General features: G+C 40.6%; 1 protein-coding gene across 2 annotated transcripts; it reads right to left on the bottom strand.

Annotated features, from left to right (window-relative positions):
* Positions 1–2,933: 2,933 nt before the first annotated feature.
* LOC130356398 (uncharacterized) lies at positions 2,934–21,338 on the bottom strand. Of its 2 annotated transcripts, XM_056557908.1 has the most exons (10): positions 21,129–21,338; positions 18,112–18,219; positions 17,972–18,028; positions 13,770–13,922; positions 12,435–12,603; positions 11,825–12,280; positions 11,091–11,206; positions 5,984–6,060; positions 5,856–5,895; positions 2,934–3,328 (listed from the first exon to the last, which is right to left on the bottom strand). In XM_056557908.1, the coding sequence occupies exons 1-9, from the start codon at positions 21,132–21,134 to the stop codon at positions 5,859–5,861; spliced, it is 1,179 nt and encodes a 392-aa protein (XP_056413883.1). In that variant the 5' UTR covers positions 21,135–21,338; the 3' UTR covers positions 2,934–3,328; positions 5,856–5,858. The 2 variants fall into 2 exon arrangements, with proteins under 2 accessions (XP_056413883.1, XP_056413882.1); XM_056557907.1 differs by having other exon boundaries at positions 11,091–12,280.
* Between the last annotated feature and the right edge of the window lie 3,165 nt (positions 21,339–24,503).

Genomic DNA, 24,503 nt, shown 5'->3' with positions numbered 1-24,503 from the left:
AAAGAGCAAAGCGCTGGTATCTACAGGCCAAGAGTATTAATGTGATGGCATAAGGAATAGACCTCTCCCATCTCTGTGCATCCCAGCCTGAATCTATTTAGTATTTTGAATGAGAATATTCTGTATCTCTTCGGCAGAAGCATTGAAGGGCCGTATAATAAAAACATGCAAGAGTAAGATTCTATTTCATTCCACATATTTCTTGTTTTGGAATAATCCACACATTATTGATAATTACACAATATTTGACTTTTTTTTGCTATTTTATAGGAACTAATACTAATATACCAGCGATGTAAAGTGGTTTTACTTTCATTATTGTGGTTTTATGTGCTTTCATATGAATTTACACATGCTGGTTTTGTGGCGGATTTTGCAATAATTGCAGCAAACAACAGACAAACAAACAAAAATCTACACATAAAACCAGCACCTACAGTATGACTACATCTTTTATACAATGCATTTCATTATTTTGTACAGATTTCAATAAATGGCATTTAAAGCAGCTGCCTATTTCTTCCTATCTTAAAGGGTACATGTCACCAGATTTTACCCTATATAACTGGTGGCAACACGTTATAGAGGGTAAAATAAGGCTATATTAAACCCTATTTTATATATTTCCTATCTTTATTTAATGCAAAAATATTCCACATTCTTCTATAACATATCTACAACGCAATGTTAGAAACGTCTTATTAAGTAAATACATTGTGAAAAATGTCCACTAAGAAAAAGCTTCTTTCTACAGATATAAAACAAATCAAACATTATATGAAGCTAAAGGCTACCAGCACAGAGCCCTGTTTCAATGTGCCTCAATAACAACTGAAGGAGAGTATACACAAGTCCCAAATAAAACCCTGACTATGTGCCCAGCCACATCAAATAGCAACCCTATATTATTATAATCATGTTCTAACCACTGTGACAAATAAATTATAATACTCACAATTCGAGACATTGATTTACCAGTACTAACTACCCCTGGTTGTCAATCCATTGACTTTTGATCATATGCCGATCAGAGGTAGTGTGTACTGGTGGATGGATGCCTGGAATTTTGGGACTGACCAGATTTTTATCATTTATTTGTCAAAGTGGTTAGAACATGATTATAATAATATTATAGTGTTGTTATTTGACGGTGGGTGAATTTACAAATAACATAACTTGATTGGTTAATCCCCTGCTGATCAGTGCCAATGCTCCGGTGGTCCCTACTGGTCTTTGTATATTTTCATGGAACTCTGATCTGACCTCAGTGGTTTGATGCCATAAATACTAGCATTGATTCTTAGACCAGCTATTGACTTCAGTAGCCGTGTGTATTTACAATTTATCAACGCTCCAGGAAAAAGTATACAAAGACTTGCGGGGGACCAATTGTTTGATTTATTAAACTCTTGGACAACCCCTTTCCAGTCAGTACATTAAATGTGGTCCTTAAAACAAAAAAAACACATGTATAAAAAAAAATATTATTTCTATTTACGTGCAAATTAGCATTCCTTATGGCAAACAAAAATAGGATATAGCTTTTATTATGCCATTTCTACTAACTTACTCACTCTCTAATTCTGGCAGCTACTTCCTAAGGGTGCTTTCACAATCCCAAAAAAACAAGTTATAAACTGTGACTTAAGGCTAGGTTCACATCACGATTTCTGCCTCTAAGGCACATATATGTCAGGAAACTGTCAAAATGACACACTGACATATCCACGCTTGGACAGGCAAGGCTTGATTCATTTTAAAGGGGTACTCCTGTGGGAAACAAAAATTCATATCAACTGGCTTCAGAAAGTTATACAGATTTGTAAATTATTTCTTTAAAAAAATCTTAATCCTTCCAGTACTTATCAGCTGCTCTATGCTTCAGAGGAAGTTGAGTTGTTCTTTTCTGTCTGACCACAGTGCTCTCTGCTGACACCTCTGTACATGTCAGGAACTGTCCAGAGTAGGAGCAAATCCCCATACCAAACCTCTCTGCTCCTGTCTGGAGCAGAGAGGTTTGGTATGGGGATTTGCTCCTACTCTGACACAGACAGAGGTGTAAGCAGAGAGCACTGTGGCCAGAGTGAAAAGAACAACTCAACTTCCTCTGGAGCATACAGCAGCTGAAAAATAAGTACTGGAAGGATTCCATTTTTTTTTTTATAAAAGTAATTTACAAATATGTACAACTTTCTGGAGCCAGTTGATTTGAAAAAAAATAATAATAATTCTACCGGAAAACCCCTTAAATGGACCGCAAGTGACTATGTGCGGGTTAATTTCCAAACATATCTCTCTAAAAATGGCTACAAGCCATGCTACTCAATCAGTGCCAAAACTTGTGTGCTCATAAATGACCTGGACATAGTCACTAGCTGTTTATGTTTGTGCCATTAAAATGAACGGGGCCCATGCCTATTATTATGACAGTTTTCCAATATATATGTACCTGGGAGGCACAAATTGCGATGTTAACCTAGTATAAAAATTAGATTCATAAAAACTATAGTTACAAAAAATAGATAAAACATAAAAATGCACCCAGCAGAAAAATCCAGTTTGGATCTGCTGCATAAATCCAAAGAATACACACATTTGGGAGTGGATTAACCCTACTGATTAGGGCGAAACCATGTCTCATGTGAACATTACCTTAGAGTGCAATCATTAGGAACATTAAAAAAATGTTAAAAATATATTTAAAAAATAAATAAATAAGCATAGTTGAAGTAAGTTGCTAATATAGGAGTACGTTGTGAATAGCTATACATAGCTAAACATAGCTATTTTACATTCATTCATAAAGATGTCTTAAAAACCTCCATAAAAACTTATACAAGACTACTGTGTAAGTGAGCAGGACTACCAGCAGCCTACTGAGTACAATTTGTGCAAATATCAGCTTATGTACAAAAAAAAAAAGGGGGGGGGGGGGGGGGGGTTTACAGAGATGCAAGGCTGCCTTTTTCTTACTTACACAATACATTAGCTGCTTGTATGGAATTCATCAAAATATATTTGTGCAAACAGACTTCCAAACAATTCCCTTAGGAAGCGCTTGCTGTCCTCCAGTAGGTCAGTAGGATGACTGTGCCAAATAAATATGTCCTTTCGTAAAACAGACAGTATTCACATGGAAAGGCAAGTCCCTCGGACGGACACGATACATCAAGTATTTTTCTTCTTAAGGGATCCTCCCTTGTGATAATACACAGAACACATGACACGGACTGACTGTATGTATTCATCCTTCCCGCACTGTCCAGAGAGCTGTGGTCCGTCAGCCCTGAAAAAACGATATAGGCCTTTTCAAGCATTTCCATGCAACCTAAAAGAGAAAGATTGACAGTAATATGCAATGCAAAGAGTTAACACAGTACTGTCTTTATGTTTACTAAGCCAACAAAGATTAGAACATAACTTTCCTTAAAGGCCTTGCTAGGGATGGTTGCAACACACCTGTCTGAGTTGATCATTTACAGAGCACTTTATTCTGACCGCTCTGGAAACTGAACCTATAAAATCTAGTCTTCAGCGATAACTGATATGGTTCTGGGTTAGAGTATGCCTAGTTTTAGAACTGTAAAAGGTAAGTTAAGTTTGCTAGAATACCTTATACAGTTAGGCTTTTTTTCTGCAGATGGCCATATTGTGATCCTGTACAAGCTACAAGTTGTATACAGCCATAGAAGTCTATGCAAACCAACGGCACCACTGCAGTTGATCTTTTTAGAGTACACAGAGTTGGATATGTATAATTCTTTTTTTTTTTTTTTTTTTTGAAGTGAACACAAAAATAAATCTACCATTGTTAAGCAACATTTCTCTTTTAATGTAAATAATTTTTTCATTTATTTGAATACATAAATTTTTTTTTTTGCATCCTTCATCATTAAAGGGATACTCCGCTTCTCAGCGTTTGGAACAAACTCTTCCGAACGCTGGAGCCGGCAGCTTGTGACGTCATAGCCCCGCCCCCTCATGACGTCACACCCAGCTCCCCCAATACAAGTCTATGGGAGGGGGCGTGATGGCTGTCACGCCCCCTCCCATAGACTTGCATTGAGGGAGCGGGGCGTTACTTCATGAGGGTGCGGGGCTATGACGTCACGAGCTCCCGGTGCCGGCTCCAGCGTTTAGAACAGTTTGTTCCAAACGCTGAGCAGCGGAGTACCCCTTTAACCTCAATTCATCTCCTTATTGTAGTACATTTTCCATGTTTTCCATTGTTAACATGTCTTCACTACAGTTCTTACTGATGCAATGAAGGGAGGGTCATTTATGGGCTAGACATATTGCATGCTACTTATACCAAGTATTTGGGAAATTTGCTTTGGTAATTTCCCTCTACCTCTTAGGCCATGTTCACATGGCTGAAATAAGGCAGAATGTTCACCTGGAAAATACAGGCAGACATTCAGCACATTGGGCGCTAGGACCACTTGGAAATGCGCTGTCTCCTAGACGGCAATACATTTCCAAGCGGAAACCGCAGAAAATCTCACATAAGTGAGTTCAACCATCACATTTTTGTAAATATTTTATTATATCTTTTCATGTGACAACACTGAAGAAATGACACTTGGATTTCTTACTTCATCACAACCTAACAACCTTCATCACAACTCTGTAATAACCTTTCAGGTCTGTAATGCAGCCTTGATATTTTTTTATTTTTCTTAAATTTTCTTTCCTTATTTCTGTAGAATTCAGATGTTTTTATAAATTTTTATTGTTCATTCTTTTGATACATTTTCTAAAAACTATACATAAATAAACAGTTATAAAAAAAGAAGTGACATTCTGCTACAATGTTAAGTAGTGAGTGCACAGTCTGTAGAACACTGTTTAATGTTGTGTCTTCTCAAAATAACTCACACAGCCATTAATGTCTAAACCTTTGCAACAAAAGTGAGTACAGACCAAAGAGTTAATATTTTGTGTAGCCACCTATTTTCCAGCACTGTGTTAAGCCTCTTGGGCATAGAGTTCTCCAGAGCTTCAGAGGTTGCCACTGGAGTCCTCTTCCTCTACTCCATGATATTACAGAGCTGGTGGTTGTTAGAGACCTTGCACTCCACCACGTATAGTCTAAGCACTGAGGCTGACCCCACTACGCCTAAACCTCTGCAGCAATGCTGGCAGCATTCATATTTCCAAAAGACAACCTCTGGATATTACACTGAGCATGTGCACTCAACTTCATTGGTCAACCATGGTAAGGCCTGCTCTGAGTGGACCCTGTCCTGTGAAACAGTTTATATTGCCTACCATACTGTAGCTCAGTTTCAGGGTCTTGGCAATTTTCTTATAGCCTAGGCCATCTTTTTGTACAGCAACAATTCTTTATTTCTGGAACTTACAGTGACCAGTATTAGGAAGTGTCAGAGCGATAAAACCAAATTTAAGACCTTGTAATGGCTAATTGGGCGCAATTTGGATATTTCTTCTTAGGGATGTACTCCATTTTGTCGTTAAGGTTTAGAGGTTAATGGTCGTGTGTTGAATTATTTTGAGGAGACACAGCATTAAACACTGTACAGGGTGTCATTTGTTCAGTTTTGTCACATGAAAAGATATAATAAAATATTTACAAAAATGTGAGAGGTGTACTCACTTATGTGAGATATTATATCTATATACCCCCTCATTCTCACTGCCCTAGTGTGAATATATTGGAGTATAGGGCTCACTAGTTAGATCACATATCTGTCTGCAAGGTTCAGCTAAACCACTGATTGCTTATAGCGCAACCAGCAGAACATAGAAAACTGCAACGTATATAAATGAAGAAACCCACACAAAGTAACTTGGTGATTTACAATAATGAACCAATGTTGAAATACAGTACTTACCATTTACACTACGTCGCACTCAATTATGTGTAATTGCACCCTGGGGACAAAAAAAAGACCTGAGATCAGATACAGGAATGCAGGATCAAAAAACACAAGCAGTCTTAGCTACCAGGTATGGAACGTACCTCTCTTCAGGTAACACTGCTCCAGGATTTCTGGTAAGATTAACGTCACAATTTATACTTAATCTTCTTTTTAAAACCTATAGATCAGAAATTAGGAAAGATACTTACAAAACCAATAATAACGTATTGCTCAGCCAGAGATAACTTCAGTTTTATGTGTCAACTATACTATTGCGGATACCTCATACATAGTGTGTGAAGTTCACAACATAGGACTAGCAGTTTATGTATCTTCAAGTCCACCTCTAATATTTCTATTCTATCCATTATCTTTTCCACTTCTTGTGAAATAATTTTGAGGTGATCTTGCAACAAATAGCCCTTGAGATCAAAAGTTTAAAGGAACAGTAATCATAGACTTAAAAATAAAAGCAAGCAGGCTGACTGTTGACACAGGTTTTTTAGTTTTTTTTTTAATTAGAGAAAGATCATAGAAAAGCCTTGTCTAAATCTTTTTGGATGTTTTGTATAAACTTATTGCTATTTGCACAGTGTATCTAACATAGATGGAACTCTCAGTTCAGAGGTCTGTTCATGGGAAACGTTAATGGGCTATTCACACGTACAGTATTCTGCGCAGATTTGATGGGCAGGATTTTATGTTGCAGATTCCAATGTAAACTAAATGACTGAACACAGCTTTAAATCCTGTGCATCAAATCTGCGCAGAATACTGTACATGTGAATAGACCCTAAAAGGGTGTTCCCATCTAGGATAAACATGTCTCCTGGCTTCTTTGTCCTGCCTGCAGTCGCCTGAGGTGTTTGACAAGCTAAAGACAGCCAAGTCTGTTGTCTTATACAATTTGCTGAATTTCCATTGGCTAATCGCAGTTGCGCAAACAGCTTAGCTCTGCATGCAATGCTGTTCCCAGAGATACACAAATAACTTGCAGATTTCCTCCATATGCACAATTCACAAATCAATGGGAGTAACACAAACCCAGACATCCAGCTGGGAGTTATGCAAATTGCCTAAGACAACCAACCAGAGAGCCTTCGATTTAAAGATGGGACATTTATGGCATATCCTGTAGATATGCCATAATTGTCCCAGATAGGAATACCCCTTTAACCTCTTCAGGACATAGGGCGTATGGATACGCCCTGAATCCCGAGTCCTTAAGGACCGAGGGCGTATCCATACGCCCGTGGGAATTCCGGCCCCCACCGCTAGCCGGTTGGGGACCGGAGCCGGATGCCTGCTGAAATCGTTCAGCAGGCATCCCGGCATATCGCCCAGGGGGGTCATTATGCCCCCCCATGTCGGCGATCGCCGCAGATCGCTGGACAATTCAGTCCAGCGATCTGCGGCGATTCCGGGTCAATCGGGTCTCCAGTGACCCGATGACCCGGAATTACTGGCTGTTCGGGGCCGTCTCTGACGGCCCCCAACAGCCAGAGCCTGCAGGGGTGAGGTGGCACTGGTGCCACCTCACGATCGCCCTGATTCGTCGGCCGGATTACCGGCCGACCAATCAGGGCGCCTGCTGCGGGTGTCACTCCCGCACCCGCTCCGCCCCTCTTCCGGAGGACGTGAGCGGGTGCGGGATGTGCACCCCGGGTGCTGGGGACCCCGATCCCCGGCGCCCCTGTTGGGATCGGGGCCCCAGGAGCAGCTGCGGCGGCGGAGACGACGAGGGACTGACCTGTGCGGCGAGGATCGTTGGAGGTGAGTGACAGCCTCCTGCTGTTGCTTAGCAACAGCTCCCAGCATGCAAAAAGGGCATGCTGGGAGCTGTAGTTATGCAACAGCAGGAGGCAGACCACCACAACTCCCAGCATTCCCTTATGGGCATGCTGGGACTTATGGTTTTGCAACAGCTGGAGGCACATTCTTTCTATGGGAAAGTGTACCTTCAGCTGTTGTATAACTACAACTCCCAGCTTGCACAAACAGCTAAAGTGCATGCTGGGAGTTGTAGTGGTGCATCTGCTGGTTGCATAACTACAACTCCCAGCATGCCCGTTGGCTGTCGGTGACTGCTGAGAGTTGTAGTTTTGCAACAGCTGAAGGCACACTGGTTGTGAAACTCAGAGTTTTTTTTTACCTAACTCAGTGTTTCACGACCGGTGTGCCTCCAGCTGTTGCAAACTACAACTCTCAGCAGTCACCGTACACCATGCACCGTACATGCTGGGAGTTGTAGTTTTGCAACAGCTGGAGGCACACTGGTTGTGAAACACTGAGTTAGGTCACAAACTCAGTGATACATAACCAGTGTGCCTACAGTTGTTGCAAAACTGCAACTCTCAGCAGTCACCGACAGCCAACTGGCATGCTGGGAGTTGTAGTTATGTAACAGCTGGATGTCCCCCCCCCCCCCCCCCCCCCCCCAATGTGAATGTACAGGGTACACTCACATGGGCGGAGGATTACAGTAAGTATCTGGCTGCAAATTTGAGCTGCCGCAAACTTTCTGCTGCAGCTCAAATTGCCAGCGAGAAACTACTGTGAACCCCCGCCCGTGTGACTGTACCCTAAAAACACTACACTACACTAACACAAAAAATAAAATAAAAAGTAAAAAACACTACATATACATATACCCCTACACAGCCCCCCTCCCCAATAAAAATGAAAAACGTCTGGTACGCCACTGTTTCCAGAACGGAGCCTCCAGCTGTTGCAAAACAACTCCCAGTATTGTCGGACAGCCGTTGACTGTCCAGGCATGCTGGGAGTTTTGCAACAGCTGGAGGCACCCTGTTTGGGAATCACTGGCGTAGAATACCCCTATGTCCACCCCTATGCAATCCCTAATTTAGGCCTCAAATGCGCATGGCGCTCTCACTTTGGAGCCCTGTCGTATTTCAAGGCAACAGTTTAGGGTCACATATGGGGTATCGCCGTACTCGGGAGAAATTGTGTTACAAATTTGGGGGGGTATTTTCTGCTTTTACCCTTTTTAAAAATGTTAAATTTTTGGGAAAACAAGCATTTTAGGTAAAAAAAAAATTTTTTTTTTTACATATGCAAAAGTCGTGAAACACCTGTGGGGTATAAAGGTTCACTTAACCCCTTGTTACGTTCCCCGAGGGGTCTAGTTTCCAAAATGGTATGCCATGTGTTTTTTTTTTTGCTGTCCTGGCACCATAGGGGCTTCCTAAATGCGGCATGCCCCCAGAGAAAAATTTGCTTTCAAAAAGCCAAATGTGACTCCTTCTCTTCTGAGACCTGTAGTGCGCCAGCAGAGCACTTTTCACCCCCATATGGGGTGTTTTCTGAATCGGGAGAAATTGGGCTTCAAATTTTTAGGGGTATTTTCTGCTATTACCCTTTTAAAAAATAAAAAAATTTTGGGAAAACAAGCATTTTAGGTAAAATTTTTTTTTTTTTTTTTACATTTGCAAAAGTCGTGAAACACCTGTGGGGTATTAAGGTTCACTTTATCCCATGTTACATTCCCCGAGGGGTCTAGTTTCCAAAATGGTATGCCATGTGGGTATTTTTTGCTGTTCTGGCACCATAAGGGCTTCCTAAAGGTAACATGCCCCCCAAAAACCATTTCAGAAAAACGTACTCTCCAAAATCCCCTTGTCGCTCCTTCCCTTCTGAGCCCTCTACTGCGCCCGCCGAACACTTTACATAGACATATGAGGTATGTGCTTACTCGAGAGAAATTGGGCTACAAAAACAAGTAAAAATTTTGTCCTTTTACCCCTTGTAAAAATTCAAAAATTGGGTCTACAAGAACATGTGAGTGTAAAAAATGAAGATTGTGAATTTTCTCCTTCACTTTGCTGCTATTCGTGTGAAACACCTAAAGGGTTAAAACGCTGACTGAATGTCATTTTGAATACTTTGGGGGGGTGTAGTTTTTATAATGTGGTCATTTATGGGGTATTTCTAATATGAAGACCCTTCAAATCCACTTCAAACCTGAACTGGTCCCTGAAAAATACTGAGTTTGAAAATTTTGTGAAAAATCGGAAAATTGCTGCTGACCGTTGAAGCCCTCTGGTGTCTTCCAAAAGTAAAAACACGTCAATTTTATGATGCAAACATAAAGTAGACATATTGTATATGTGAACCAAAAAAAAATGTATTCGTAATATCCATTTTCCTTACAAGCAGAGAGCTTCAAAGTTAGAAAAATGCTAAATTTTCAAATTTTTCATCAAATTTACGGATTTTTCACCAAGAAAGGATGCAAGTATCGACAAAAATTTACCACTATGTTAAAGTAGAATATGTCACGAAAAAACAATCTCGGAATCAGAATGATAACTAAAAGCATCCCAGAGTTATTAATGTTTAAAGTGACAGTGGTCAGATGTGCAAAAAACGCTCCGGTCCTTAAGGCCAAAATGGGCTCCGTCCTGAAGGGGTTAAATATATAGTTTTGTGTGAAATAAAAATATCACGTTTTAGATCAAGGGTAGGGTCACACGTATTTTATGGATCTGGCGATGCCCGGCCCTACGGTATGCCTCCTGCTGTGCCTGCTCGTAGCAGCAATACGCTGCTATGAGCACACACAGGGACCTGAGAGTTGCCACACTCACGCGTAGTGTACTCCCATATATCGCGGCCACTCCCCCTGCTCCCCGGGCTAGGCCAAGAGCAGCTGTGATGTCCGAGTACACTGCGCATGCACACAGTGATTCACAGGTCCTGTGTGTCTGCTCGTAGCGGCGGATTGCTGCTACGAGCAGGTACAGCAGGAGGCACACTCTAGGGTCGGTCATCACCGGATTCATAGTGTAAATACGCTGCAGATCCGTTACTTGTGACCCTACCCTTTAAGGGGTATATGCCACACAATTGTTCTGAAATGGAATCTAGGCAAGTTAAGTATGGCTTTTTTTTCATTTAAAGCGCTCTCAGAATCCATTGCAAAACTATTGTGTGTAGCTGAAATACCCCTTTATCATTTATTTTATTAAATAATTGATTATGTTGGTGATTTGTATGTTGCAGAAAGAGGTTATTGAATATGCTTAGTATTAGTACTTCATAATACATAACATAAAATTATGGAATCAGAAAGGTGCAGTACATAATATATGTATTTTCCAAACTATAAATATGTTTAAACTACTGAAATCTAATCTAATACTTCTTTATATCATATTGCTTGCATAAAATGAAATGATGACTTACCCTATATTGATGCCGGTAATAGAGAAATCCGCATAGCAGCAGTAACACTAACACCACAAGGAATGCAATGATGATCACATGTAGGTTGCTTTGACTGAGTTTTTCATTTCTTTCTTCTGCTGTTGCAATGAGAGGGAGCTTATTAGATCCTTGGGTGGGATATGAAGAACTGTTTTGCCTGTCATCTATTGCTATGTCTCTTTCTTGCTGTGAAAGATTATTGTATGATGTCTGAGCATTTAACACTGGACTAGGTATAATGTCTGATAGAAGAAGCTTGCCTCCAGGCGTAGAAGAGGACATAGATAGTTCTGTTTCAGTAGTCAACATAGTAGAGGAAAAATAGGAGGAAGCCCAGCCAAGGTTTCTGTCCATTGTGACTTTTCCCTGTGACACGAATTCAGGAGCTTCAGTGTTTAACAATCCCATTTCACTAGATGGGATGTTTGTGTGCACAGAATTTTGAAAGGGGAGGTTTGGATCATTGGCACTAGCGGATAAGCTAGAGACTGGCTCAGTTGTCACAGCTGCAGTGGAAATGTCATCCATATTTGCAAGAGATCTACGTATTTTGGTCACAGAGATGGAAGAGGTTTCAATGCTAGTTTCCTTGCTGGGCAGAGGAAGAAAGGTTTGAAACACAGACCCCTTAGGTTTTTGTGAACCAAATTCACTCATTGCAGTTCTGTCCTGTCTTTCATTAGGTTCCGTGGCAATAGAGAATCCATACGTACCCTCTGACGTTGCATCTGACGTTGATGTACTGACTTGCTCAGAATCTGTTCTAGTTTGAGATGGATTCAGGCTAACATATGATGGTTCGTGTAAACCTTTTGTAAATTCGGTGCTATGCACTGTAAAATCTGAATTGGTGAGGGGAGAGTTTGTATAAGCCCCAGACTGTTCTTTGGCACCAGTGTATGAATGCACCAAGGTGGTGAACAGAGGTTTTAAATCACTTGGTGTCTTTGTAGAGATGAATGGTGAAGAATCTAACCCCTGTGAGTTCTTCTGAGGACTCATCGGTTTCTCAGGATAACTGCCACTCATGCCCTCTGCCAAGGAACTGGTATCTAAGAAATAACTTGTATGTGTGCTGCTTGCAAGTTCTGATAAGTAACTTAGAGATGTCTGAGAAGCTTCACTGGAGGAAATAGATGGTGTTGGGGAAGGGCATGTACAATGAGGACCTGCAAGATTCAGAAAAGACAGAAAGAGGCTTCGATGAAGCCATGATCTGTCATGATACAAAATACAGTTCAAGCTCAGGCACAGACATACAGTTTACACTGCTTCACAATCTGCTATGCAGAAAAAAAGAATATGTACAGAAATATGTCTTACCTTTAAGAACATCATTATTATGCTGTCCGTGTGTTTCATAATAAGATATACAGTCCTCATTTAAGTCAGAGGCCTTTAACACTTTCAGTTTTTTTAAAGAGTCCTTTACTTTTGTCAAAATCTCCGTAGCAGTCATATCGCTGGTTTGGAGGTAAATATCAAGCGCTTTCTGTTAAATAAAGAATAATTTTAGATCCCTGAAGCGAAAGAAAAAAAGAAAGAAAGAACTGACTTTGTGAACAGATCACGTAAACCTAAGCTTATTGTAGTTATAAAGATTGTAGGTATCTGGCCCTACTACTCATAGTGATCATGTTACCGATCACATGATCAGTGGGATGCCAGTGCTGGTTATGTGCTCTTGTGTCTTAAGGACTGGCTATTGCTACAATTTGCAAGCTTATGAGCATTTATAATTGATACATTAATTTAAAAAAAAGTCAGCTCTTCTAAGACAGGATGCAATTATCTATCTTATTTCCATGAATTAGCTCAAATTGTGGCACTTTTTTTCTGTAACTGAGGCTGCTATTGCAACTTCAGTTACGGTGGAAATATTAACTGGCTAATTTACACCTGAAGTCTTCATTAACCTTTTAGATAATACATTAGAAAAGTAAATCACTGGACTAAAATGACCCTAAAAGTGTTACTGTCATTTAAAAAAGACATGGCAAAAGTTTGATCAGTTGGGGTCTCAGTACTGAGACCCCTACTTCTCTTTCCTAGCTGCAGAACACTTCAACTGAGCAATTTTCCTGGCTCATTCTAGTATTTGATGAAGGTCTTAGCACCCAGACAATGACTAATGAAAACATTTCACAGATGGAAACTTTTGTTTTAAATGACAGTAACACTTTAGGAATTTTTGCCAATGATTACCCAAGGATCTACTCTTGGTTTTAACTAAACAAATACTGGAATGTGTCCTAAATCCAGGCTGTATAGTAATATCAGATGATGAAACCCTCTTAGGCTATGTTTACATGGCGGGATTTCCCAGCAGGATTCCGTATGCTGTAGCTTGATTTTAATGGGATTCTGTTGCACTGTGCAAACAGCAGGGATTCCGCAGAAATCCCGATTCCGGCATCTGCAGAAACATTAAACCTGTTCAATGTTTCTGCAGATTCCACTCAGAAATGCATTGGCGTCTATGAAGACGGTTAAACCTGTTCAATGTTTGCATTTCCGAGCGATCCTAGCAAGCAAATGTGCACGTGCCCATGTTTACCGTGCAGACATTCTCCCATGTGAACACAGCCTTACTCAGATATATGTGGGACCATCAAAGCAGCTTATGAAGCTTTCTTAACATAATAATTTAGAACATACCTTTTCATCACTTTGGATCTGATTCAAACAGCCGTAGTAAATTTGTTTCAAGTCATATGTCCTGTTAAAATTTGCTGTATTTGGGGTGAAAATAAATTTTTTCAAGAGGCCATCTACCTCATGTACCAGGGCCCAGAAGTCACACGTATCTGTCTGAAAAAAAGATAGAATTCATTTAAGACATTATGGGCCAGGATGAAACCTATAAATGACTAAACCAGTTAAGATATTCTATAACATCCTATTCTTATGAAACATCCACTGTCCACACATGCACTGTCCTGCAAGTAAAATGTATCATTCCTGAAGGAGCAATGTTTATTTTTTACCTTTGAAAGCAAAGCACATGCCCAGGAGTGATGCTGTTAAAAAAAAGTCTGCCATTGCATGTGATGGCCACCTTTTACATAGAAATACAAAAGCCACGAGTCCTGTAGGCACAATATCAGTATATCTGCAGAACAGCAGCAATTGTGTTGTTCTCCTGAGAAGCACAGTGGTCACATGCTACAGTCATGGCCCTAAATGTTGGCACCCCTGAAATTTTTCAAGAAAATGAAGTATTTCTCCCAGAAAAGGATTGCAGTAACACTTATTTTGCTATACACATTTTTATTCCCTTTGTTTGTATTGGAACTAAACCAAAAAAGGGAGGGGGAAAAAAGCTAATTGGACGCAATGTCACACCAAACTCCAAAAATGGTCTGGACAAAATGATTGGCACCCTTTAAAAACTGTGGAAAAATAAGATAGTTTCAAGCATGTGATGCTCCTTTAAACTCACCAGGGGCAAGTAACAGGTGTAGGCAATATAAAAATCACACCTGAAAGCAGATAAAAAGGAGAGAAGTTCACTTAGTCTTTGCATTGTGTGTCCCACACCAAGCATGGACAACAGAAAGAGGAGAAGAGAACTGTCTGAGGACTTGAGAACCAAAATTGTGGAAAAATATCAACAATCTCAAGGTTACAAGTCCATCTCCAGAGATCTAGATTTATCTTTGTCCACAGTGCGCAACATTATCAAGATGTTTGAAACCCATGGCACTGGAGCTAATCTCCGTGGGCGTGAATGGAAGAGAAAAATTGATGAAAGGTGTCAACGCAGGACAGTCCAGATGGTGGCTAAGCAGCCCCAAACAAGTTCCAAAGATATTCAAGCTGTCCTGCAGGCTCAGGGAGCATCAATGTCAGTGCAAACTATCCATCAACATTTAAATGAAATGAAACGCTATGGCAGGAGACCAAGGAGGACCCCATTGCTGACACAGAGACATAAAAAAGCAAGACTACATTTTGCCAAAATGAACTTGAGTAAGCCAAAATCCTTCTGGGAAAACGTCTTGTGGACAGATGATAGAGCTTTTGGTAAAACACATCATTCTACTATTTACCGAAAACAGAATGAGGTCTACTAAGAAAAGAACACAGTACCTACAATGAAATATAATGGAGGTTCAATGATGTTTTGGGGTTGTTTTGCTGCCTCTGGCACTGGGTGCCTTGAATGTGTGGCTGGGTTTGTGTCCTAGATGTTGGGTTTTTCAGCAGGACAATGACCCCAAACATACATTAAAAAGCACCCAGAAATGGATGGCAACAAAGCGCTGGAGAGTTCTGAAGTTGCCAGCAATGAGTTCAGATCTAAATTCCATTGTACACCTGAGGAGAGATCTTAAAATTGCTGAAGGTACCCTTCCAATAAGAGAGACCTGGAGCAGTTTGCAAAGGAAGAGTGTTGAGGGATAGCCAATGTCATTGTATACATCTACCACAGTAGTGAACCCATATTCCTGTATTGTATTAAAGGAAGAGTGGTCCAACATTCCGGCTGAGAGGTGTAAGCAGCTTATTGATGGTTATAGGAAGTGACTGATTTTAGTTTTTTCCAAAGGGTGTGCAACCAAATATTAAGTTAACGGTGCCAATAATTTTGTCCAGCCAATTTTTGGAGTTTGGTGTGACATTATGTCCAATTAGCTTTTTTTCCTCCTTTTTTGGTTTAGTTTCAATACATACAAATGGAATAAACATGTGCATAGCAAAACGTGTTACTGCAATCCTTTTCTGTGAGAAATACTTAATTTTCTAGAAAAATTTCAGGGGTGCCAACATTTACGGCCATGACTGTACATGCTCAGATGTAAGGAAGGCTTACTTATTGTTGAGCCTTTCTTTAAAGGGTATGTTCACACAGTTAAATGGAGCTTTTTAAACTTCACTTGCAAGAACCGCTTCAAAACCCCCCTCCGATTTCAACGTTTCTTTTGATATGGTTTTTCTTGTGGCTTTTCTGAAGCCCCTCTTGTGAGCTTCCAAATGGAACCTCTGAAAAAGTAAAATTTTTCAGCCCTGTTTTCATGCTTTTGTCTTCATTTTCCAAGCTTCTGGGTGGTTTAGGAGACTTTTTTTTGGCTTTTTTGAAGACTACTGTACTGTTTAACAGAATTTACTATTCTGTACTGTGAATTTATCTAGGTGTTAGGTAGAGCTGGGCGGTATGACCAATTAAGTGTATCACCGGATTTTTGTAACTTATGGCGGTTCCACGTTATGTAACGGTATTTCTCCCCTCCCCCAAATCATGTGAGACCTGCGATCGCTGTTCTGCTCCCCCCCCCAAATTAATTATCAGCCCAGCGCTGCGCTGTCCCCATCGGGGTACTACTCACGTCACCCGCAAGCACTGCCCTCCTGGTCCTCCTGTTTGTTGCGAGCCGCCGCGCTGGAATTCTGTACTGTACGTTGTATCCCTATGCTCGGGCTGCAAAAGATAAACAAAATAAACTTTAGCACACCTTCGTACGTCGGCCTCACTCTCTTCCTGGTGATGGGAACGTTGGAAAGCAGTCAGCCTATCAGCGGCCGTAGCGATGTTCCGCCTCGGCCGGTGATAGGCTGAACCCACTGTCATGTAAGAAACTGGCCTGCTTCTTACATGACAGTGGGCTCAACCTATCACCGGCCGAGGCGGAACATCGCTGCGGCCGATGATAGACTGACAGCTCTCCGATGTTCCCGTCCCCAGGAAGCAGGTCCGGAAAGGAAGGTGCGTTAAAGTTTATTTTGTTTATCTTTTGCAGCCTGGGCATAGCGATACAACGTACAGTACAGAGTTACAGCGCCGGCGGCCCGCAACAAACAGGAGGACCAGGAGGGCATCGCTTGTGGGTGACGTGAGAAGTACCCCAATGGGGACAGCGCAGCGCTGGGCTGATAATTTATTGGGGGAGGGGCCCAACCGGTATTGTGGTATGTGAAAAATTCATATTGTGCAGCACAAAAATGTCAGTATTCGGTATGACAGTATACTGCCCAGCACTAGTGTTAGGCAACAGCCAGTGAAGGATAACACACTGACACTATAATATGATGTGACAAATAATACATTCAGCATTGCTGCACCCGGAAAATTCTACGTGATTCGGAATTCTATTTCTCACAATATTTTACTTCTAAATTCTGATTAACAAGCCCGATACTGTCAAGCTTCTCTGTCTCTCATTTCCATACCAATTCATCTTTAGACCAGATTAATCTAAGATTGGTTGCTATACATATGTTGTTTTATGTTACCTAGCAACCAGCTAGTCCCAAATTGCCCCTTTGTCCACTGCATCAGAGATGAGAATGGTTGGTAATAGATTTTTCTAAAAATAAATTCAATGGTAAACTCCTTCGGAATCAATAGAAAGAGCTAATGACAGGGCGATGCATATTTTCAGCAGCTTCACACAGTTGTACCTCTGCCATCCCCACCTTCTATTCTAAATTATATTCTATATTCTTCCATATAGTATAGGTCAGTTTTTCCCAACCAGGATGCCTCCAGCTGTTGCAAACCTTTGGCTGCCCAGGTATGTTGGGAGTTGTAGTTTTGCAACAGCTGGAGGCACCCTGGTTGGGAAACACAGGTATAGGTGAACAACCCATGTTGCAAGATTCCCAGGGGTTAGATGATATTTTCCAATATGTACAGAAATCACAAGAGCCACATCACAACTTACATGGTGAGATGACCATAGAGGCACTGCCACCTTTTCAAGGATGCCCATGTGGTTACAGAAACCTATAAGTATTGTGCATTTTTATAGAAGCCTTTCATTTCAAAAGCGCTAGACAATGCTGGGAATATTGAAGCCACTGATTGTAACATACATCACTAAATATTGTTTTATCTATTCAAATATAGTAATACTCACCACATTTCTATTTAGGATTTTTACAGGGATTTTACAAAGATTTGCTTGGGTACTTATCTGTAAAAGAAATAACAGACATGCGTAAGAGGATGTGGAGGCGACAACTATTTCTTCTACATGTTCTTGGAATCAGTTCTTACCATTTCGTCAATTAACATGTAGTGGGCATCTGAAATGTTTAGATGGCAATTTTGGGCAAAGATGCGTGGAGCCATGTAGATCAGCAATACAATCCATGAGCTTATGGCCTAGAAAGAACACATTATTATTAAATTCCCACTTTCTACAAGTAACTATATATATATATATATATATATATATATATCCACAAAGAAGCAGAAGCGGCACTCCAAAGTCACATCAAATCATGGTTTATTCACTCATCTGTGAAAGCGACGTTTCGGCTTATCAATAAAGCCTTTCTCAAGCATGCTTGAGAAAGGCTTTATTGATAAGCCGAAACGTCGCTTTCACAGATGAGTGAATAAACCATGATTTGATGTGACTTTGGAGTGCCGCTTCTGCTTCTTTGTGGATATTACATTGGGGGTCGGTCTGCCCCTGAAGCTGAGCACCCAGACGGCTCTGGAATCCTGCATTACGGTGCTTCTTCCTTTCCTTCTTTGTATATATATATATATATATATATATATATATATATATATATATATTATATATTAAAAATGGGGGAGGATTATCAAAACCTGTCCAGAGGAAAAGTTGTCCAGGTGCCCATAGCAACCAATCAGCTCGCTCCTTTCATTTTTAACAAGGCCTCTGCAAAATGAAAGAAGAGATCTGATTGGTTTCTATAGGCAACTTTTCCTTTGCACAGGTTTTGATAAATTTCCCTCAATGTGAATTCAGGTAGAAAAAACAGGCATGGTCTGGTGTGGTGCTGTGCGGCGTCCGTTGGCGCCGTGTCTGTGGGGGGGTGCGGTCCATAGACTGGTTTGAGTGGCACTGGGGCCGCTCTGCCAGTGGGTCGTGTCCCCCCCCCCCCCGTGGGCACTTGGTATCGCGGCCGTGGTGGTCGCCGCCCATTGCTACGCCATTTTATGCTAGGGACGTTAGGGACCCACTCTAAATAGGTGGCCTTGACGTGGCGAGTGGGCTTGTACTTTTTGATCAAAAATGTATACTAACAACCTGTTAGTTTCTGATATTATGCTGAGAAGCAATTAGATCATTATACAAGATTGTAGATGTGCACCATGTCTGTTTTCTACCCGAATTCACATATATATATATATATATATATATATATATATATATGTATATATAAAGAAACTAACTCTGCCTTCTGCCACCACTGCGCACGCTTAGAAGCTGCAGGAGCCTTCCACATGGCATTTACAATAATGATATGAAAAGCCATATGTACGCAGCGACAGATGTGTCCAGAGAATATAAGGACCAGGGCTGGAGTTCACCAAGAGAATTAGGGTGACACTATAAAAGCTGATAAGGGACAGTAGGGGGCAGATTTCTCAGAATTTTGGAAAAAAAAAATGTTTTTAAATTATTACCTTCCTTTCAGTAAACAACATTAAGTGACACTCCCTCAAAAGGGGTTTTCCGGCAAAGGACATTGCTTAGGTATATAACAAAAGTCCAATTGTGTGGGGAAAACTGGTATTTCCCTATAGCGTGCAGAAAAGTGACCGTGTAAACCTATGAGACACATGAGACAGCCCAGTGAGCTACTCGGTATAAGGACACGCCACAAAGGACAGACGTGTGGGGCAGTTAACAATAATTTCTTAATTCCTATTCATATATTTATTATTGTTTGTGGTGGGTTTATGGCAGTTCAACCTGCGGACCTCCAGATGTTGCAAAACTACAACTCCCAGCATGCCGGGACAGCCGTTGGCTGTTCGGGCATGCTGGGAGTTGTAGTTTTGCAACATCTGGAGGTCCACAGGTTGGAGACCCCTGGTTTAGGGTGTACTGCAGACATATTGACAAAAATCCTGGGGTAAAAAGTGAGGTTTTTACTTGTATCACAAACCCCTACAAAGGGAACTGACAGCAATAATCTAAACAGGGGCCCTGCTATTGCTGGCATGCCCACCCACTCCATCATCTCCAGACAGGAGCACCCAGTGACTGACCTCCCTTATCTCTGCATCACCAACAGTCTGACCTTCTGCCTATATCCCCCTCACGTTTAAAGGGGAAAACGTCTTTTTTTTTTTTTTTAAATCAACTGGTGCCAGAAAGTTAAACAGATTTGTAAATAACTTCTATTAAAAAATCTTAATCCTTCCAGTACTTTTTAGGGGCTATATATACTACAGAGGAAATGCTTTACTTTTTAGATTTCTCTGATGTCACGACCACAGTGCTCTCTGCTGTCCATTTTAGGAACTGTCCAGAGCAGGACAAAATCCCCATAGAAAACATATGCTGCTCAGGACAGTTCCTAAAATGGACAACAGAGGTCAGCAGAGAGCACCGTGGTCGTGACATCAGAAAAATCTAAAAAGTAAAGCATTTCCTCTGTAGTATACAGCAACTAGAAAAGTACTGGAAGGATTAAGATTTTTTAATAGAAGTAATTTACAATTCTATTTAACTTTCTGGCATCAGCTGATTTAAAAAAAAAAAAAGTTTTCCACGGAAGTACCCCTTTAAAGCAATATGGCTTCCTTCAGCCGGGCCCCCTTTTCACATAGGCACCTTGCCAGCTGCATGGGCTGCTTCTATAGTTTGTACATTTGTTGTTCACTATTAGCAATGCAGAATAATACTAAACATTATCTGTAAATTCAGCTTCAGAAACTAAAGTGCAATGGAGGTGAAGGCAGCCAAAGCTTGTAGTAGCCTGAGCCCATAACATGTAGTTAGGGTATGGTGACCCCCAACATACCCAAGTAGCCATCATCCCAGGAGACAGGACACCCGTGTGGTAAGAACTGTCACAATATGAGAGAAGTTGGTAGTGCCTATGCCCATGAGTGTTTCAATGTCGCTGCTGTGCCCCAGTACATGGAGTACTGGGCTACATAGAGCTCAGAGCAGTGAACTTGCCAGTGCCTTAACATGCCAGCTTACAGCTCTGCAGGCACCGCGCATGTGACTGAGCCAGCTGTGCCAGACACAAAGCTCCTAAACTTCATATCATGCCCGCCGCGCACTAGCAGGCACTCACCAGCATTGTCCTGCCCGGGGCTCGATGGTGACCAATGTGGGGAGCGGACAGCACGGCTGCAGTCGGGGGTCTTGTCGCCACCTCCTAGATGCGGGGAGCCCGGGCTCTGTGACGCGGGACGGAAGCGGAGCTGGAGGACGTCGTGCAGTCTGTCAGCTCCTATGTGAACGCCAGGCGCCGCTTGCTGCTTATAAAGAACCTCGCTGCTTAGAGCCTCTCCCACCACATAGACACATGTTTTACGGGAAAAGCCCAGCTGGGCGGCTGCCAGACAATGTGCCTGCTCTTCCCAGGACTTGGTTCTGTGAACAGAATTGGCTCGTTCGGTAAGGAGAATGGGAATTCTGTGCCAGAGAACAATGGGAGAAAGATGCTGCTTCCTATCACAAAACTCTATCAAAACGTGTTTACAAATTTCAACTCGTATACAGTTAAAAACCGTATACGGTTTGCAAAATGATGTCCGGTTGCATCCACTTTGTAAGAAAAAAACGTATACGTTTTTAACTTTTCACTCCATTTCGAATAAAGTTTCACTTGCTTGATTGAAATTCCAAGAAAAAAAACTGTTTAAAGTCAAAAAACGTATGGTGAAAACCGGATGGAAACGTATGAACATACGGTTCTGTACGTTCCCATTGACTCTCATGTTTAAAAAAAAAAAAGGCTACGGTTTTGGGTATGGGAAAAAAAACTGACAAAACCGTACAGGATGCAAAACGGACACAACCTGATGCATCTTTTGGCATCTGGTTTTCAATGGAGAGTCAATGCATACGTTTTTCAATGGAGAGTCAATGCATACGGTTTTCAATGGAGAGTCAATACATACGTTTTTCAATGGAGAGTCAATACATACGGTTTTCAATGGAGAGTCAATGCATATGGTTTTCAATGGAGAGTCAATGCATACGGTTTTCAATGGAGAGTCAATGCATACGGTTTTCAATGGAGAGTCAATGCATATGGTTTTCAATGGAGAGTCAATGCATACGGTTTTCAATGGAGAGTCAATGCATACGGTTTTCAATACGGTTCCATACGGTTTACACATTGAAAACGTATACGGGAACTGTATTTAAAAAATGTGGTGTGAATGACCTATGACCTATGCCTTCTACCAGGTTCAAAGATCTGTGCGCTCTGGATTACTGCTGCCTCTGACTATGTTCACACTGAATAGGTTTTACGCAGATTCCGACATCCAATCCGTACGAAACATCCATTCATTTCTATTGGAGCCTGTGGTGTACAGTTTATGCATTACTATAAAAGTTCTGCTGAGTCCGGCATTAATAATGTGCCCCCCTTCTGGTATGTTCATTGCAGTAACAATGGGACTAGAAACAATAGTGCCCCCCATCTGATATGATCAGTCTGATATCAATGAGATTAGAATTATTACATTACACAATAGTGCCCCCCATCTAATATGATCAGTCTGATATCAATGAGATTAGAAATATTACATTACACAATAGTGCCCCCCATGTGATATGATCAGTCTGATATCAATGAGATTAGAAATATTACATTACACAATAGTGCCCCCCCATCTGATATGATCAGTCTGATAGCAATGAGATTAGAATTATTACATTACACAATAGTGCCCCCATCTAATATGATCAGTCTGATATCAATGAGATTAGAATTATTACATTACACAATAGTGCATCCCATCCAATATAATCAGTCTAATATCAATGAGATTAGAATTATTACATTACACGATAGTGCCCGTTATCTAATATGATCCGTCTGATATCAATGAGATTAGAATTATTACACAATAGTGCCCCCCATCTAATATGATCAATCTGATATCAATGAGATTAGAATTATTACATTACACAATAGTGCCCCCATGTGATATGATCAGTGTGATATCAATGAGATTAGAATTATTATATTACAAAATAGTGCCCCCCCTTCTAATATGATCAGTCTGATATCAATGAGATTATAATTATTACATTATACAATAGTGCCCCCCATCTGATATGATCAGTCCGATATCAATGAGATTAGAATTATTACATTACACAATAGTGCCCCCCATCTGATATGATCAGTCTGATATCAATGAGATTAGAATTATTACATTACACAATAGTGCCCCCCCTTCTAATATGATCAGTCTGATATCAATGAGATTATAATTATTACATTATACAATAGTGCCCCCCATCTGATATGATCAGTCCGATATCAATGAGATTAGAATTATTACATTACACAATAGTGCCCCCCATCTGATATGATCAGTCTGATATCAATGAGATTAGAATTATTACATTACACAATAGTGCCCCCCCCTTCTAATATGATCAGTCTGATATCAATGAGAAAATAATTATTACATTACACAATAGTGCCCCCATCTGATATGATCAGTCTGATATCATTGAGATTAGAATTATTACATTACACAATAGTGCCCCCCATCTGATATGATCAGTCTGATATCAATGAGATTAGAATTATTACATTACACAATAGTGCCCCCCATCTGATATGATCAGTCTGATATCATTGAGATTAGAATTATTACATTACACAATAGTGCCCCCCATGTGATATGATCAGTCTGTTATCAATGGGATTAGAATTATTACATTACACAATAGTGCATCCCATCCAATATGATCAGTCTGATATCAATGAGATTAGAATTATTACACAATAGTGCCCCCCATCTAATATGATCAATCTGATATCAATGAGATTAGAATTATTACATTACACAATAGTGCCCCCATGTGATATGATCAGTGTGATATCAATGAGATTAGAATTATTATATTACAAAATAGTGCCCCCCCTTCTAATATGATCAGTCTGATATCAATGAGATTATAATTATTACATTATACAATAGTGCCCCCCATCTGATATGATCAGTCCGATATCAATGAGATTAGAATTATTACATTACACAATAGTGCCCCCCATCTGATATGATCAGTCTGATATCAATGAGATTAGAATTATTACATTACACAATAGTGCCCCCCCTTCTAATATGATCAGTCTGATATCAATGAGATTAGAATTATTACATTACACAATAGTGCCCCCCCATCTGATATGATCAGTCTGATATCAATGAGATTAGAATTATTACATTACACAATAGTGCCCCCATGTGATATGATCAGTGTGATATCAATGAGATTAGAATTATTATATTACAAAATAGTGCCCCCCCTTCTAACATGATCAGTCTGATATCAATGAGATTATAATTATTACATTATACAATAGTGCCCCCCATCTGATATGATCAGTCCGATATCAATGAGATTAGAATTATTACATTACACAATAGTGCCCCCCATCTGATATGATCAGTCTGATATCAATGAGATTAGA

Source organism: Hyla sarda, chromosome 2 (genome assembly GCF_029499605.1).
Source record: "Hyla sarda isolate aHylSar1 chromosome 2, aHylSar1.hap1, whole genome shotgun sequence".
In the NCBI taxonomy this organism is placed as follows: Eukaryota; Metazoa; Chordata; class Amphibia; order Anura; family Hylidae; genus Hyla; species Hyla sarda.
This window is presented reverse-complemented; position numbering and strand designations above follow the sequence as displayed.